Source organism: Lissotriton vulgaris, chromosome 2_1, assembly GCF_964263255.1.
Source record: "Lissotriton vulgaris chromosome 2_1, aLisVul1.2, whole genome shotgun sequence".
Lineage (NCBI taxonomy): Eukaryota > Metazoa > Chordata > Amphibia > Caudata > Salamandridae > Lissotriton > Lissotriton vulgaris.
This window is the reverse complement of record NC_141687.1, coordinates 1,931,246,732-1,931,265,266: the sequence shown is the minus strand read 5'-3', so window position 1 is coordinate 1,931,265,266 and position 18,535 is coordinate 1,931,246,732. Positions and strand designations below refer to the sequence as shown.

The window sequence follows — 18,535 nt, the reverse complement described above, 5'->3', positions numbered from 1 at the left end:
GAAATAAGAAATGCTATTTTGACTACTATAATTAAACTGAAGGCTGACTTAACACATCGTTGAAATATAATTAAAAAATAATGAACTGGCATATCTCATGGCTTTGTACCCCTGGAACAAATACGAAAAGGTTTTTGTGAGTATGTCGTCTTCAAAAGGTTTAAGAATGGAAAGTATGATTTTTAAAGACATAATAGGAAGTAGAGAGGTGAGGGAAGGTTTCTGTGTTTACTATGAACTCTTATGTAAGAAGATCCAAGGAGGATCTGCATGAAAGACAAGAAACACCATGCAGATAAACAGGGAAGAAGAACGGCTACAAAGAGGGACAAAGCCACAAAAACAACCTAAAAAAGACTCTATATTTAGTGATTTTAGAACTCTTCACTTTATTCCTGCTACCCAGGAGAAAAATGTCTGTGCTCACGCTCTACATTTGTAGAATATTGGCCTAAGCCGGATTGGGGCAATTAAGTTTCTTTGAAGACTATAGCATGAGGCACAGAAATACAGCCCTGGAATGAAAAGCGAAATGCTACCTGTCGTCTGCAGCACCTGTTTTGCCATCGACTACAGTGGCAGTGAAAACATGGCTATAAACCTACGCCGTGTAGCCTGACAGCAGGGTCTTGAACCATGCTGCCCAGGCCTGTCAACATCTCCCTTTTGCCTTTGATAGGTAGGAAAGCCTGATTTTAATTATTAAATAAGTCATCTGTAAGGACAACTTGATGGCCAGGGATTGACCTGGTAAAATGTTGTCATGACAAGTCTTTTTGAACTACATGTAACACTTTAGTGCACATAAAAGGGAGAAAACAGGATGCCATGACAATTTTTGTGTACCCCTTTTCTGGATGCTGTAGGACCCCGCCTTATCCTTTGACATCTGTCTCCTAGTTGTGGGTACAGTACCTGCTTCAAACTATATTATAGTGTTGGATGTGGGAGGACACTAGTGAGTGAGATAGTATACACCCCTACACACCGTCAACCTTCACAGCCCAGGTAAAATGTGGCAGAAGAGTTTTGTTATCTTGAAAAGGCCCTGGCACATAATGTTTTGGGCCTATTTGGACTAAAGCAAACCAGAACTACTGAAAAAGTGTGCAGGCTGTCCCAGGAACCTTTACCCCATTGATTAGGATGTGCCCAGGATTTAATCTCACCTACTAACTCGTGCCAGGCATAAATGTGGCACCCTAAGATACTCCTTAAGACACGTTCTGGAACTGTGAAACATCAAATTAAATCTTAGATTTCTGTCTGTGAACTATGAGGAACCCGGAAGGAAGGAATCTGCTCCCTTTTGTACCAGATAAAAGACATAGACTCTAAGTGCCAGTTGGGTGACCTCCTGTGAGGCTACAGAGCCACAACATGGTTCATAAGGCCTTTTACCAAAAGTGCTGAGTTGACCATTGATAACTGAACTTGGACTGAACTTTTGTGTTGACCTCTGCCTGACACCCTGAGAGTCTCTAAATGCCCTCTCTTTAGGTTCTGGGGCCTTAGAAGTGTACTCCTTTGGTTGTTTAGACACAAGTAAAAAGTTTGTAAACTTTGAAACTGGAACCTCAGTGGTATTCGCCATGCAGTTCCACTGCATCAAACTGAATTTCAGATTTGTCTAGTGAAAACATCTTTGCACCTCTGAAAAAATGGCAAACATCCTTTCTGCTTTGGTCTTTGGAGATTTCCAATTTTTAGTTAAAAATCTTCCTTGTGTTAACAAAACCCACCTGCAGTTTTTTACGCGCAGAGGGAGGAGCTTCACCTGAAAAAGGTAACATATTCCTTTCTGACTTAGGCCTTATTATTTTTTCAGACTTTGCTTCCATATAGTTTAGAAGGGCAAATTCACTTGTTGTATACAACCTGGGCTCCATCGTGATGATCCTCAAATCGCCCTTAAATCTTGATCTACCATGTCCATTGACTGCCAATCACGGTTCAGTTTTTTCCCACTATATTCACTTAAAACTTAAAAATACCTACCTGTGGTTCCCCTTGTTGGACCTTTCTTGTTTTGGTCATATTGTTTACTACACTTCTCTCCATTTTCCTAATTTGGTTTGGCATTTTTATTGCTTTTCATTTCTGCTTTATTACTGTTTTGGTACTAAATAAGTACTTTGCACTTTACCTAAAGTTAGCATGTCAGGTCTGTGCATCAAGAGAGCTGAGCTCTGGTTAATTTAGTGACTGGGAGGGTTCGGCCTGGCAAAAGTTCTGATTATTACTTCAGGTGGGGAATCACACACCCCAAATAATAATTACATTTCTTACAAAGTGGCAATCGAAAGTGGAGGGAAAAGTGCTGAAATATAAATCCTTTTTAAAAGATGGTGCGGTCCGGGTGAGTGATTTTATATGCTTCAGGGATTGTTGTGACAATGTTTGGGGCAGATGCAGGTTTGAGGCATGTCTCAGTGAGAAAGATGAGTTTGGGTGCAAGGGTGGCAATAAGGTCCCATAATTCATTGGAATGCTTGTATAGTTTGTGTGTTTTGAGAAGGGCGCATGCAAGTTGGTGTGTTTGTTCAAGTAGTGCCTTTGTTGTGTTTGGAGTGGGGCTGGTAGGTGGGCTGGTGTTTATGCTGTGGCAGGTGAAGAGTCAGTAGGTGCAGGTAAAGAGTCCTAGCATGGATAGTGGTTCAGTGCAGTGGCTGTGTTTGGTGCGGTGTCTGGGGTTGAGGGTGTAAACCACAGCAATGGTTTCTTTGGTGGGTGACAGGGACAGGGGTCGTGGCAGTGGGCCTGGTCCAGGCTCAGGCTGACTCAGACAACATGCCTTTTGCAAGCCAGTGGCATGCCCGCTGCATGCATTCCCTGCATGGTTGCACTGTGGGCCTGCAATAAGTATGTCCTAGAATGGGCGGGTGTTCTGTTAGCAGAAAAAAACATGAGTGGGAAAACTCAGGTGGGAAAACCCCAGCCAGTGGCAGTGTCAATGGATTAGTTTGGAGCAAGCAGGAGCTGGAGGCCACAGGCAAGTCGCTCCAGACCGGGACAAATTCAATATTTCATGCAGACCGCTATAGAGAGCAATGGAGTGCAGGCCATGTACAAATTCCTATGAGGCCCGCTGAAAAAAAGTACCTTAATCCTGGTTCCTGAAATGTCGAGGATGCGTGGAGCAGACAAGGCGATGCGCCATTGCTGATCCACACAGCAGCAGCAATGCTCTGGTCCTGATCCACGCAGCAGCGGCGATGCGTCAGCTCCAATGAGTGGGGTTCTGCGATGCGTAGGTTGATCATCGTAATCATGGCTTCCTTTGATGGAGATGTGCATGCCCTGCACTGGGAAGAGCATCGCACAGTGGTGATTCAGAGGGTGATAACTCATGTCTGATCTCCACAGCAGCGGCAATACGTTGCTGTCTATTCATGCAGCAAGAGCGCTGCACCGGTTATGAGACACACAACATCGGTGATGTGTTGGTTAGGTAGAGGATGTGTTATTCCTGCTAAAGAAAGCACCTTAGGCACACTTCCAAGGGTGAAGGACTGTGTTGGCACCACTTGGCAAGGCAGACTCAAAGATGACAGAGTACAGGTGCAAAAGCAGGTTGGTTGGAAGTCTTTTAGGTCCCTGAGACTTCAGATCAGGAGGCCAGCCAACCAGAACTTGGAGTCGTTCTGGGTTCAAATGATGCAGGTCCCATCCTTTCCACCCATCTAAGAGTGCAGCAAGGAGCAGGTCTGCACAGCAAAGCCAGAGTCCAGCAGAGTGGTCCTTTCCGAAGTTCACCAGTCCCTTTTTCCTGTGAGAGTATCCACAGGTTCAGAAGTGTACTTTAGTAGTAGTGCCTGAGGTCCAATTCTTATACCCAGTGGTGCCTTGGAAGTGGAGAAAGACTTCAAAGACACACCTTTGAGGTGCACAGATGTCCTGCCTTTGCTCCTGTCTCACTACAGTGGGCTACAAAGCCCTTTCCGTGGGGACAGGACACAGCCTATTCAGGCATAAGTGAGGCTGGGTCCAGGTCCTCCCTCCCATCCTTCCATGATGGCACATCAAGTCACACTTAAGCTCCCATTGTGTGTGCCAGTCTAAGGTAAATACACATGGCATGATCAGAGATAGGCAGCAGGCCCCAAATGGCTAAAGTTGGAAAATGTCAACTATCTAAAAGTGGTATTTTAAGAATTGGAATGTAACATCTGACTTAACCATTAGTTAGGATTTAAAATGTTTGTGATTTCAGAGACAGGAAACTTGAAGGGGTCATCTCCACTCATTTTGAAATTACTCTTTTAAAAAGTAATAAGGAAACTTCAGTGTTATCTTTTCCTATGGGGAGACAAGCCTTTGCAGTAGTGAAACACGAATTTGAGTTGTAAAATATAAAAATACATGTCCTGCTTTATAAATACCGTGCACCCTGCCCTCAGGACTGTATAGGGCTTACACTGCAGATTAGTTATATGTATTAAAAAGAAAGGGTTGACACTGGCAACATTTTTACCTTGCCAGGTCGACATGGCAGTTGAAATCTGAACATAAACGCTCTGCATTGACAGGCCTGAGACATGTTTGATGGACTACTTAAGTGGAAGGTACGATCAGTGCTGGAGGCCCACTAGTAAAACACACAAGATGATGAACGGAATGCTGCACAATGGCAAAACATACACCCCCAGTCACAGATCTGAGTTTAATCCATCGTTATTTTGCTCACCAAGCCACCCCAGTTCAGACATGGCCATAAGCAAATCAGTCTTGACCCTGTGTTTCATGGGAACAGTCCAGCCCTAACTTCCAAGCCATGTCTTCCCTGGACCGGAGTCAAGCATCCTAGGACCGGTTTCTGGCTATCAGCCCTCTTCAGCCAGGATAGCTTGACTCCAGTGGCATAGTGAGCACGGGACCCGCATCTGGGCATACCCTTCCCACATAGGGTGAACAGCAAAATACACAAGATGATGGACGGAATGATGCACAATGGCAAAACATTCACCCCCAGTCACAGATCTGGGATTAATCCTTCCTTATTTTGCTCACCAAGCCACCCCAGTTCAGACATTGCCATATGCAAATCAGTCTTGACCCTGTGCCTCATGGGAACAGTCCAGCCCAAACTGCCAAGCCATGTCTTCCCTGGACCGGAATCAAGCATCCTAGGACCGGTTTCTGGCTATCAGCCGTCTTCAGCCAGAATAGCTTGACTCCAGTAGCGCAGTGAGCACGGGTCCCATGTCTGGGCATACCCGTCCCACATACTGTGAACAGCAAAACACACAAGATGATGGACGGAATGCTGCACAATGGCAAAACATTCATCCCCAGTTACAGACCTGGGTTTAATCCATCGTCATTTTGCTCACCAAGCCACCCCAGTTCAGACATGGCCATATGCAAATCAGTCTTGACCCTGTGCCTCATGGGAACAGTCCAGCAGGAACTGCCAAGCCATGTCTTCCCTGGACCGTAATCAACCATCCGAGGACCGGTTTCTGGCTATCAGCCGTCTTCAGCCAGGATAGCTTGACTTCAGTGGCGTAGTGAGCACGGGACCCACGTCTGGGCATACCCTTCCCACATAGGGTGAACAGCAAAACACACAAGATAATGGACGGAATGCTGCACAATGGCAAAACATTCACCCCCAGTCACAGATCTGGGTTTATTCCATCGTTATTTTGCTCACCAAGCCACCCCAGTTCAGACATGGCCATATGCAAATCAGTCTTGACCCTGTGCCTCATGGGAACTGTCCAGGCCCACTAGTAGCATTTAATTTACATGCCCTGTGTACATTTAGTGCACTTTACGAGGGGTGTATAAGTAAATTAAATATTACAATTGTGGATTAGCCAATGTTACTATGTTTTAGGGAAAGAGCACAAGCACTTTAGCACTGGTCGGCAGCGGCAGAGTACTCAGAATCCTAAGACCAGCAAAAACAAAGTCAGCAAAAACAGGGGGTCTGAAGTCAAAATTTAGAGGCAATCACACCAAGATTGCCAGGTCTAATAACACAAAACCCTGTATTTACATGAGCATTTAATAAGGAAATCTGTTGATCGATGTCACAATAGGTTGTGACGAAGTGTCTCCAATGACTAAAATAAACATTTCAAGTTTGATGGAACCAAATAAATGCCATAAATCAACAACTCTCCTGCATAACAAAGCCTGTCACTGCTCCTGCTTTATTGAGAGGTAGGGGGGCATTGGATTTCCAATGCCTTAGTCTCACCTGGTGCTGCCTTCTGAAATCTTTCACTCATGGGCCATCTGGCATAGAGCCATTGCTTAGTGTGCATTGGAAGTACACTAAATCTACCCTTTAAAGAACGATCTATTGTATACAATTAAAGTAATTGCTTAATTTCAAGCCAGGAACAAAACAACAGTAGTTCAGGCATGAAACATTGGGACTGCTAATGTGCCAGGAGAGAGAGACAGACATAGAGAGAGAGTTTCATGTACAGTGCCCCTGTTTCCATCACTGTTCATGAAATTAAATGTCTTAGGCTGGGTTCGATTTTGTATTGATGACCGCTGTGGGTCTGACCACTGGTATGTTAATCTGGCGCTCGGACTGATGGCCTGTAGGTGGCGGTCCGCCCGCCATCATAATCCACCCCATAATTATTTGCATGATACACTGATGAGCTTACTATGCACAATTCATATGGTACAGATATAAAATACTGTGTCCGCTGGGATACCATCATCTTCCTGAATTCTATTGTCCAAAATTGTTACTCACCATATGCATTTGCTTTCCATTCATTTGCAATTTGAAGAACAGAACTGAAGATAGCAGAACACTTGCATGGTGGTTTCCGAAACACAATTGTATTACATACAAAAACCACCTTTAAAGCCTATTTTAACCAGTTGTGCATCAGCTATTAAATCAGTCATTAACTTGTCACTCATTGTACAGTTGCCATAATTGACCATGTAAACTACATGAATAATATGGATTTTATAAATGTACATGGCTTAACTTAGATGCTTAGATGTTTCATTCATATAATAGACTTGTTTAACTTACTATATTTATATCATTGTATTATGAGTATTTCTTTCTGTTATTCTGGCTGGTTGTATTTTTTTTTAATTACTGAAAGGCACCGGTAACCAAATCTTCCACTTAGTTTTGTTCTACACACTGTTTCTTATGGTATAATGTCCGTACCAAATACAGTACTGCCTTGTTAATTAGGTCAGATTGGGAAGTCTGTAACCAATGCATTATAGCATTGTACAGTAGCCCCCGAAGATAATCTATGGAGTATGTATTCTTGGTATTGAAAATGGTCAGGGAAAAGCTTGCACTAATGCTATCAATCTCACCTCAATTGAGTCAAACAAGGGTGTAGAGAAATTATTTGAAAGCCATCCTTCTTCCCTGATCACATCCATTTTTTTACTGATGCTGATGGTTGCTGCCGCTGAAAGTGCCCTGGGATCTGCTAAACCAGACCCAGGGCCAGTGATTTATCCTTTAAAGGTATATGTAAATTGGTATAATTCTAATAGGCAAATGTTAGGGCATGTAGGTTTAGAGACCCCAGTTGGTGTAATGAACTTAAGTGTGTCTGATGTCATTTTAATGCCAGATCTGCATTCCAGGCTACTTTTAGAATGAAACTATGTGCAAATTAAACTTTAGACTTAAGAGTGTGTCTAAGGTCTAAAACGACCTATTTATTCCTTATAAGTCACCCCTAAGGTTTAGGTGCCCCCAGGGTATGATGCATAGTTGTAAAATGCAGAGACAATATACAATGCCTCAGGTAAGGTGCCCTGGTAAGGAAAAACAGCCAAAGTCATTTTTCCTTATCATACTGCTTTTAGCCCAATAGGCTAACTTGGGGAAGGATTTATTACATTTAATAAAGTCTAACTTTTAATTGGAGCTAGTTATCCATATCATTCAAGGTATCAAATTAACAACTTGACAAAGTTGTATTTAATATAATTATTACAGGAACGTAGTTTTAGAACTTACTATCCTGGCGCTGCTGGAACAGTCCTGTAGTAGTCACTTGTGATTGGTTCATCTTTGATAACTTGAGCCAAGCTGCTCCCTGAGTAGGTGTGAAGAGACCTGGAGTTACAGCAGTAAGTGGGAGAAGATAACCTTCTATGAGAAGCGGGGGAGAGGGAGTAGGCTGGGTAGATAAGCTGAACTTCAAAGGCAGGAGTCTCTGCAGAGAACAGCCATCACAGTTCCCAGATCACCCCCTCTTCCTAGATCCCTAGCTAGATGGGAGCCCCCTGAATAGATTAAGAGAGGGGTTGGGAGGGGAGTGTAGTCAGTGGTTAGCCATACCTCTGCGTTGGTTTACACAGACGCACACTCCAATGAGAGATTTTCTCAATTTTAACTTTTAGGAAAATATTGCATTCTGGGCTATTGCCACTCTTCATAAGAAGTGGTCATACTAGAGGGGGTAGCTGTTTACCTATTGGTTAGGGTGCCCCCTCCCTCAAGCCCAGAAAGGAAGGATAAATGAGGCTGCTCTGAAGAGCTCAACAGATCATTGCCAGAAAAAGAAAAGAAGAATTACCCTGCTGGACCCTAGACTTTACCAAAGAGAGAAAGACTGCACCTTCTGCTCTTACAAGGCTCCACAAATAAAGGACTGTGTCTTCTTCCAAAAGGAAAGGAGTGGACTCCCTGTCTGGCAACAGCTACAAAAGAGTTGAAGATGTCACCTGCACAGCCAAAGAGAGGACACCCCAGCAGATAAGTTGTAACTGGGCTTGTTCTGGACTACACAAGTGCATTGTGGGAGATTGAGTATTGGCCCCCAAGTGGCAACTCGGAGTCTCTGAACCCTTGTCCAGTGCTAAAGGATGCATCTCCCCCAAGTACCAGCATGCGGCCTCCTTGGAACTGGCGCAAGACGATGTGAAAGCCTTGCAAAGCTTCACCGCACAGCTGGAACTTGAACAGAACCCACGTGAGTCAAGGTGAACCCTCACAAAGTCTCCCCGCACAGCTTCAACAGAACCAATGGAAATCGACATAAAGACCTGCAAAGCCTCACCATACTGCTACATTGCAATGTAACACGACCCGAAGCAGGCCCTCACATCTCAGTCCTTGCAGCTCTCAGAACTGATGCTGGATGACACATGCCTCACAAAGAAACACCTTTCTTAGAGCATGCACCAAAGACTTAAAGTACATTACTCTCAGGCCGAACTGGATCCTGTGCCTGGCCTGTGCTCCATCACACTCAGCCTGAACTTGTGACTATGCCCTGGTCCAGCGTCCCCAAATACCCTCAGTTGGAGCTGCGCCTTTTGGCACTATTTTCACCTAAATCTTGACAAATTCATATTGCTGCTTCCCTGCATTGGATTTTTGCCATTTTGGTGTTTGAAGGAAACCATATTCCCTATTTTTATAAATTAGTGTTGGATTATTTACTGTTTTGGTGGGGTTACATGCTTTACACATGCATATCTCCTAATTTAATCCTGACTGCTCATTTGCCAAGCTACTAAGGGATTGCGCAACGATTTATTTACTATGACTTGACTGGACCTACAAGAAAAAGTGGCATTATTGCTAGGTTAGGGTGAATACCCCTACCTACTAATAATCCACTTTCCTACAATAGTCATCACCTTTGTGTATGGAAGATGGAAGAAGCAGAGGACAGAAAACTCAAAGGAGGATTACACCCACAAAGAATCACTTCCCATTAGAGGCAGAAACAAGGTCCCAGAATACCCTATGTAACTTTGGAAATTGCAACCTCCCATAAAATTCATGGACCTGATAAATATTGATAGCGGAATTTAGCTTCTAAAAACAACTGAAATATCCAAGTGTATTTAAGGGATATTTCCCATGTACAAAGGATATTCCCATATTAATTCTGCATTTCTCAGGCAAATGTCAGTGTTTCACCTGTAATCTTGTTGACTGTCCCCACAGAAATAATGTTAGCACAGGTAAAACTATTTACTGAGGATAAACAGATGGGGCCGTCACCTGGTGACCTGTAAGAAGGGCCTTAGAGGTGTGTTCAATAGCATACCTGGAGCAAAGAAATGTCCTTTCTAATCTAGGGGTAGATTAAATATGTTACTAAAGGCGATTTAATGGGCAAATGAGAAGAAAGGAAGTAACATTCGAACTACACTTGTTGCACTATTGAACACTAAACAACCCAATGTTTTCCTTTGGTATTGGTTGTTCCTATGTGTTAGAAATGGGAATCTCTGGTTGGCTAAGGCTTGCCCCAAAGCCAGACAGAGACCACCACTCTAGTCAGGGAAAGGGAGTTACATGCCAAAGATAACCCCTGCTCACTCCCTTGGTAGCTTGGCACGAGCAGCTAGGCTTATCTCTGTGGTGATGTGTAAAGCATTTGCACAATACAAACTGTACTAACACACTAGGCACACCACAAAAGGAACTCCACACAAGGTTATATAAAAATAGCATTTGTATTATAATAAAAACACATCAGATAGTAATCACCCAATATGCACTGTGCCAACTGGTACGGGCAATATTTACAACGGATTATTTACACATGACAGGGCCACGTGGGCCACTGTCAGAATTAGCACTTGGTAAAGAAATAGTAAAAGTAAGAATATATATGAACTTAGAACACAGCCAGTAATCACTGGCAGACACTATACTCAGCGTCAACCTGTAACATAAATCAGAACAGGCACAGTATCACATAAGGCGAGAACTTTATTCTGCACCAACCTCATAAGCTAAAAATAGGATAAACCATAATCTCCTAAACATAGCTTGCATTAGGAAATAAACTTAAGAACATAACCTGCAGTACGGAATAAATCAAACGTAGACCACAGTAGAGAAATAAAACAGCAGGTAAGACCTAATACCATAAAAGCACATCTATGAGCATAAATCAAGGAGCATAAATCCTACTACAAACATTACATTTCCTAGCACCTATAAACATGACATTAGGGCCTTGCGCCCTACAAAACCTGATAGTGCCCTGGGCCAACTGGCCATCTCTAAGGGGCTCAAATGCCTTCTGTCCAAAAAGTCAGGGCTGCTGCCTAAGCAGCGACAGTCACGGGGGTGCACTTGGCGCAAACCTAAACCTGGCGGCTGCCCACTACTTGCTGGGCAGCTGGGAGTCTCCATGAATGCCTAAACATTGCAGCTGGCACTAAGTGATGTTCAGCTGTGCAGGCAGAGATGGGGTGAAGGAGTGCATCTCACTCATGGATTCAAAGTACATGTTCTCCTAAAATGAAAGGCCCTAAACCGTGCAGCTGCCCACTACTTGCTGGGCAGCTGGGAATGATTAAAAAATGAGGCATGGGTTCAGTGGCCCTTGGCATAAATGTGCAATGCGTAGGAGCCATCTAGCTCTAAGAACAAACCTGGGTCTGGGAGCACTCTGGCTCCTGAGGTAATGTTTATGGGCCCAAGCCCCTCATGGAAACTTTAAAATACAATGGGGCATCGTAGGAGCCATCTGGGCTCTGAGAAGGCATAGGGATCGAGAATGCAGTAAGGACCTGGGCCCCTCTGGACCCTTGAAAACAATTATATGCCCCCTTCATTGGAGCGACCCCCTATCAGGCGGGGGCCGCTCGGGAAAATAGGCCGGGACAGCGCATTGTGCCTCACAAGACACCACAACATGGGCGGTGCTCCCCCCAGCCCGTTTACACTCACCGGGCTGCTCTCCTCTCCTCTGGCGGCAGGCGGTCTCCGGGGCTCCCCTCACTCCGGGGAGCTCGGCCCAACTATCACGCTCCTGGATGGGGGCGCAACAGGCGCCTCTTCACCCGGTCCCCCCGTCTCGGGACCGGGACTTGAGGAATGGAGCCCGCGAGGTCCGGCGCGGCTTCTCCCCCAGCCGGGGAGAAGAGGAAGAAGCATCCGTCAGGCCCCGCCCATGTCCCAAGGACAGCACCTGTCTTCCAGGTCGTGCTGGAGCAGCCCGGAGACAGAAAATGATCGGCAAGCGAGGGGTAGGCTCCCTCTAGTATGAAAATACACTGGCATGCGGGGTGGGCACCTGCTAAGGCTAACAAGCAGGGTAGGCTCCCGTATTACTTATTAAATAAAAATGAAGATGCAGGGCGGGCACCTGCGCCCAGGGCAATCTAAAATAAACGGGCATAATGCAGGGAGGCACCCCTCAAATGCACATTTGAACAGGTGTTGCGCACACACATGTCCAGAGGACATGTGTGTGTGTAACATGCAAAAGTAAAAAATGCACTTAAGTGCTTTTTACTTGTTTTTCGCAATTTACCACGAAGTCAGATTTCGTGGTAAATTGCGACCAAATTTTGCGAATTCGCAATTTCAAATAGGGTGATGAATTGGATTTAAGGAATCTCTATTAGAGATTCCTTAAATCCAATTCCTCACAAATATGCGATTTCGGTAATAGCGATTTTTGCATTTGGGATGATGAATCCCAAATGCAAAAATCGCACTCGCAAACGGCCAGATTCTCAGAATCTGGCCATTTGCGAGCGCAATTCATGTTGATGAATATGGCTGAAAATGTTTAGGGGTGAGCCTGCCAAAAAGGCCCAAGTCCAACACTATGCCACGATTTGCAACTACATCTATGGAACAAATACATTTTTTTGTGATTTATACACATTTCACGGTCAATTTAAGCCATAGGCGATGACATCAGGCCACAGACATAATTAATTGTGAGACACCAGTGAGTTTAACAATAATGATTGAATGCTGGTCAAAAGTGGGAAATTGTTTATTTTTTTACATATATTCACTTTTTTCCTCTTGCGTATTTATTCATCTGAATACCATTTTTCATTAGTAGAAAATGTTTGTATTTGAAAGAGATTTAGCACAAATGAATATATACATTTTAGCCCCTAGTTTGGTCGGCAACCTAACAGGTTGGGTATGTCTACAGAAGTAGTATTCTTAGATGTTAAAAAACAAAGACAATGATTATGTAATTTTTGTGCTCGTTAGCTTTTTTTACTACGTCACTATGGCATTATCTTAATAAACGGTAATACTGGCATTATTAAGAACAAGGGTTAAATTAAATATCTTTAGAGAGAACCCCAATTACCGTTGCATTAGAAACAAAACTTTTAGAACGAATGACTTCTTCTACGAACCTTACCCTACCTCTAAGCAATCTGTAACCAGTATCCTCACTCTTGGCTGAACCCTAAGCGATTTGCTTACCCCAAATTTAACCCATACTCTGAACCAGACCATTATTTTGAAAGGTAGTCTTGTCCTCTAATGCAATATTTACAGTACACCCGTTTAGCAACAGTAAGCTCTACTTATTTAATGTCGCTTTTTTAATTAATCTCGATTGAAATAAAATATTTTTGGGTTGTGACAAAAAAATGTAGTGCTATAACTTCTTTCCATAGATGTTCTTCTGCTCAGGTTTTGATGAAATTATATCACTCAGTTAGGTACTAACTGGGGCCACCAATACACAGCGTTTCCCAATCAGTTATCCCGCCACAGGCCATTTTGCTTCAGACTCTGAGCCCACCTGTACACTAGTGATTTTTGGTAGGGGTGATCACACACTGGTCATGAAATATTAACAGAGGCCAAGAACACTGCAGGCATTCTCTTGGCATCCCTCAGTTACCAGGCGTTGGAAGCATTACTTTCAGTGAACAGTCGCACTGCAATATTTATGCCTTAAGAATTCGTGTTCCCATTTCATAAAATTGTCACTTATCAATTAATAATCTGAGGCTAGGAAAAGTACTCTGTTTTGTGTGTTCTGCTGTCTCGTTCTCTTGGAGTCATATGTTGTTTGTATGCTTTTCAGGTCCCGTTGCTGTGATCAGTGGTGAGGAAGACTCCGCCAGCCCGCTTCACCACATTAACCACGGCATTACAACTCCCTCCTCGCTCGATGCTGGGCAGGACACTGTTCTCATCGGCATGACCCGCATCCCTGTCATTGAAAACCCACAGTATTTCCGACAGGGACACAATTGCCACAAGCCAGACACATGTAAGTACAGTCTTGAGACACTATATACTTGTCAGACAAGGAAAAGGGATGGCTAAGGGGAGTTCAGTCAATATTAAGTGAGTACGTTGACCCGCTAATATACAGTATGTAAAAATGAGCTGTCAGTTTACAAAGGCAACTTATATTGTTTGTTCAAAAGTTGTGGTGGTGCTTCGTAGATTTTTTCAAAGAATTACAATTTCAAATTTAATTCGACAGTCCTACATGTCAGCTTTAGTGGACGCTGCTTTTCTCTGGAGGCATTTCCAATCCTGTTAAGAAAGCTAGTTTTTTTTTTATAAATGTGTTTGGTTTCGTTTTTTCAAATATTTAATATACACCAAATCTGAACCTGAAATAAATGTCAATATCATAGTCCAATTTTTTAACTCACACTCACAAAATAGTTTTTTTTTTTAAATGATAAAAAAGCTCATCACAATTATTTATGTGCACTATCCATCTTTTGGGACCACTGATTGGGGACAGAGCAACACAACAGCAGACTAGTTACTACAATATTCCTCTGTAAACGATTTTGAAATGTAGATCCTCAGGCAAAGCTTATGTAACAGAAAATAATACCTAGGTGCCTCTGTAATAGAGAATGGGCCGGACGTACAAAGACTTTTTGCAGTCGCAAATAACCTGATTTGTTATTTGCAGGGGCTTGTTTAGCACACCCCTTTGAAATACTGCATTGGAATGTATTAATGTTTTGCAAATAAATTCCAGCCGCAAAATATTTGTATTCTTACACCACCTCAAAGGAGGTGGTAAGCCATTTGCAAATGTTTTCTTTTGTTTCAATGCAACCCATTTTCCTTCAAGGAAACCCAGTTGAATCTATAGAATTTGATTTTATTATTTAAAAGCGATTGCAGACATAGCGGTCTGGTGACCTCAGCTGGCTGCAAATCATAGTGGATCACAATTTGAGACAGCCGCGGCCCGTGGAGGGAGTTCCGTGGGGCAGGCAGGTGGGGTCGGGCAGGGTGGAGGATGGTAAACACCGGAATATGGATGATTGCAGGTAAGTAAACAATTACATTAATAAAACGAATTTCGTTGCGCGTACTGCATTGCAAAATGCGATGCAGGGCACGCAACGAAATTCGTTTTTTAAATTTAATTGTTTACTTACCTGCAATCATCCATATTCCGGTGTTTACCACCCCTCACCCCGCATGCCTGCCCCACGGAACTCCCTCCATGGGCCTTGGCTGGTTTGAGACCTACCTCTTTAATATCCATAAGATATATAGAATTGTGACCCGGTACGGATCAGTAATTTCCCAACCAACCTCTCAGTACAGAAGTCGCTTTGCAAATTGCCACACTGGTCACAAAAATACTAGTTGTGAATTACGATAATCATTTTGTGCCCAGTAGTATGTACATCCGGCCCAATATTGCTATTGGTCCTTAGCAATGGGGAACATTGTCTGGGTTGCGATTTTCTGGTCATAGCCTAAATCCACATGGTTATTTATGTTCATGGGGTGGTTCACCAACAGGGCACTATTTATTCAAAAAGCATTTCTCCTTGGCTATTTGTTTTTGCACACCGGTATCTAATGTAATATGTGTTTCTTTTTACCATTCCTTGCTGCTATGTGCCTTTAGAGTACGTCACCGCTCAAAGCATATGAAAGCTCAGACGCCATTTCTCTCAGGCTGCCTGCCCCAATGAAGGGGTATTATCAAGGGTCCGCACATCTTAACATTGTCATACAAAGTATTCAATTAAGCCTTTGATTTCAAGGTACTTCTTTCAAATCATAAAAAGCACCTCTGTGATCTCGTGGGTTGGTCAGTAGCTTGTTAAAAATAAAATAAAAAAGAAGACAATTCAGCCTCTACAGTTCACTGGACACGCTTGCGCACTCTACTTCGGAAATGTCATGCGCCGATGTTTGTTGTGGCTTCAGGGCTGTCAAACATTCTAGCTTGGAGTCTGTAATAAGACCCATTTCACAACAAAACAATGAGCAAATCATTGGACCGCAAAGGAGGCGTCACGCAGCTGCTCTGCCATTCCATCTTGAGAGCTCTGCGTCTCCGAACATTTTATGAGCACTAAACTCGCTCGCTCTCTAATTTATGTTGAAACAACTGGATTGCAGATGTTCTGCTTTCCCTGCACGCTACAAGAACATAACTCCGTTGCGTCAATCTCCTTTGGTTTACTCACTGCACTAGCGACCACAGTAAAACAACTGAACTGTAGCTGTTCATCGGAAGGTCTGACTTATACATCAAGTCCCCATGCCCAGAGCAGTGGCATTCATATAAAGTCATTGAATTGCTCTTATACTGCAACAACAGAACAGCTGTATAGGACACAGACTATATAACAGTTACCAAGTAGATTTACCAAATATAATTCAAAGCCAAATAGATTATGCAAAGTTGCCAAAGTTTCAAATGGGATACTGCTTGGGCGGTCTCACTGAGGGTTGTGCATTGAGCTTCATACTCAACGAGATGAGCAGGGAGGTTCTATTTCTTGACACATCACCTAAGAGCATGGACTTACTGTCAGTGGCTCTTCCTGTTGGACTGATTTATTATTGAAGCTCTACTTTAATGGTAGGTCTTGTATCTAGAACATACTGTTGCATGTTGTTTTTTACAAGTAATAAATGGCGCGTGAAACATTTTTAGGGAAGCAGAAACCCACATCCAGGCCTGTTTAAATAGCAAATGAATGCTGAACCTTTCTATGCCGGAGCAGAAAGTTAAAATAAATACCTGAAAGAAAGAACGTATTGAATGGCAGGAATACTTCTTCAGGTATTCAAATTTTAAGCACAGCTTCAACTGACAATAAATCTGAACTGGAGGGACTGTGAAAATTAAAGTTCATGGAATCTTGTTTCACAATGCCACCAATATGGCCGCCATTAGCAAAGGTCAACAACCATTATATCGCTAACTATACACAAGGTTGAGTTATTTTCATATATGCTTGATAGGCTCTACTATCATTTGAAATTAGTGGGACTTCAACAGAATTTTTTTATTTTCAAAGTGAACGGTCATCCCATGGGGTATCTTGGCACTGAGTAACAGATGTGTATTGTTACCCAAAGCAATGGTACTCATTTTATTGACTTTGTAAGGATGATAGGCTGTGTGGACCTACTATGAATTGAGGCTGTGGCCATATGCTAAATACAGATTTCTGGAGAGGGTTCATTAATCAACTGAACAAGACCTCAAATTTTGCCCACATATATACAATTGTGATGATTCTATACGGAAAAGATGAAGCCAAACATAATGACTTGGTAATAGCCTCATGCTAATCATACCATTTTTAAACATAAGGTTTAAGAGAAAAACACCCAGAATCTGTTTGTTTATATGCCGAGGTTGCACTGAGTTCTCACACAGTCGGTCCTACCAAAAGATTACCATCTATTGCAATTCGATCATAAATGAAGCCTCTGTTCTGCATTGTAATGTAATTCATGAGTAGATGAAATAGAAGCAAAAAAACAGTAGGCTGCTCTCTTATATATAGAAGAAATTAATTCCTGCCTTTGATAATAAGGATATTGAAAGTCACTGAGGAGTCTCGTAGCCAGGTAGAGGAAGGAATTTAAAAGCCAAATTCCTGTATAGGTTTGCGCAACTCCAAGGTAATTTGTGATATCCATTTTATATCTCATGTAATTCATGGAAACACCATCAATCTTCAAACAAACCGTTTAAATATTTGCGACGTGCTGGTTCACATATACGAGATAGTACGGTTGCAGACGGTGTTTGGACAAAATATTGTCAAATAAATGTTGCACGGACACAATATAGTATCAAAAATATCAAGGATAAAAATATTGTAAAGTTTCTTTGGGTAAGCACAGTACCTTGCTGATATATGTCTATCTTGAAAGTACCTAATTTTGGCTTTTATGATAGCCATCTATTCTTACCTGTTTGCACTTTCTTGATATTTCAGTACTCTATATTTTTGAGCCACTATTTCATCCACACAATATGATTTTCAGTGATATTCTATCAGACGACCATTGCAGGCATGAAGAAAAAAAGATGGAATCTGAAATACAAAATTAAACATACCAAAAGGCAATAGTAATTTGTTGTACAAAAGAGTGTGTAGTACCAGCGAGAGAGAGAGAGAGACTCTTTTCCCGTAATGTGCTCTGTGCAAAAAATAAACATGTTGCCGTGTAACTTTCTTTACTGCCGATCTCTGTTCAATTTAGAAAAACATATCAAAGAATGGAAAACTTTTTATTGTTTTAAATTGCAACTGACTCTGTGAACTGCCTTCCACCTTGGCTTTGGCAGGAGGGATTATGGGAATGCAGCCTTTTCTTATTACAGATGACTATAGCTAACCCAAATAGAACTGTAGTAAGGAAGTTAGAGGCAGGTTTTATATGGGATTTCAGATGACATGTTGTACAAAATAAATCAAAATATGTGCAAATTATAAACATGAAAAACAAAAAGATTTTTACCAGGGTGTCATAGAAAGTTGTTCCTTGGTACATTTGATTCTGAAACACAATTCTTGAATGCCTAAA

At 42.6% G+C, this 18,535-nt stretch overlaps 1 protein-coding gene across 5 annotated transcripts in view; it reads left to right on the top strand.

The window, feature by feature from the left end:
* The window catches only part of NTRK3 (neurotrophic receptor tyrosine kinase 3), a 1,577,634-nt gene that overhangs the window by 1,144,616 nt on the left and 414,483 nt on the right, over positions 1-18,535 (top strand). For all 5 annotated transcript variants that reach the window (XM_086958117.1, XM_086958116.1, XM_086958115.1 and 2 more), the window contains exon 12: positions 13,788-13,976. In XM_086958117.1, coding sequence (XP_086814243.1) covers positions 13,788-13,976 — 189 coding nt within the window. The remainder of the gene's footprint in view (positions 1-13,787; positions 13,977-18,535) is intronic.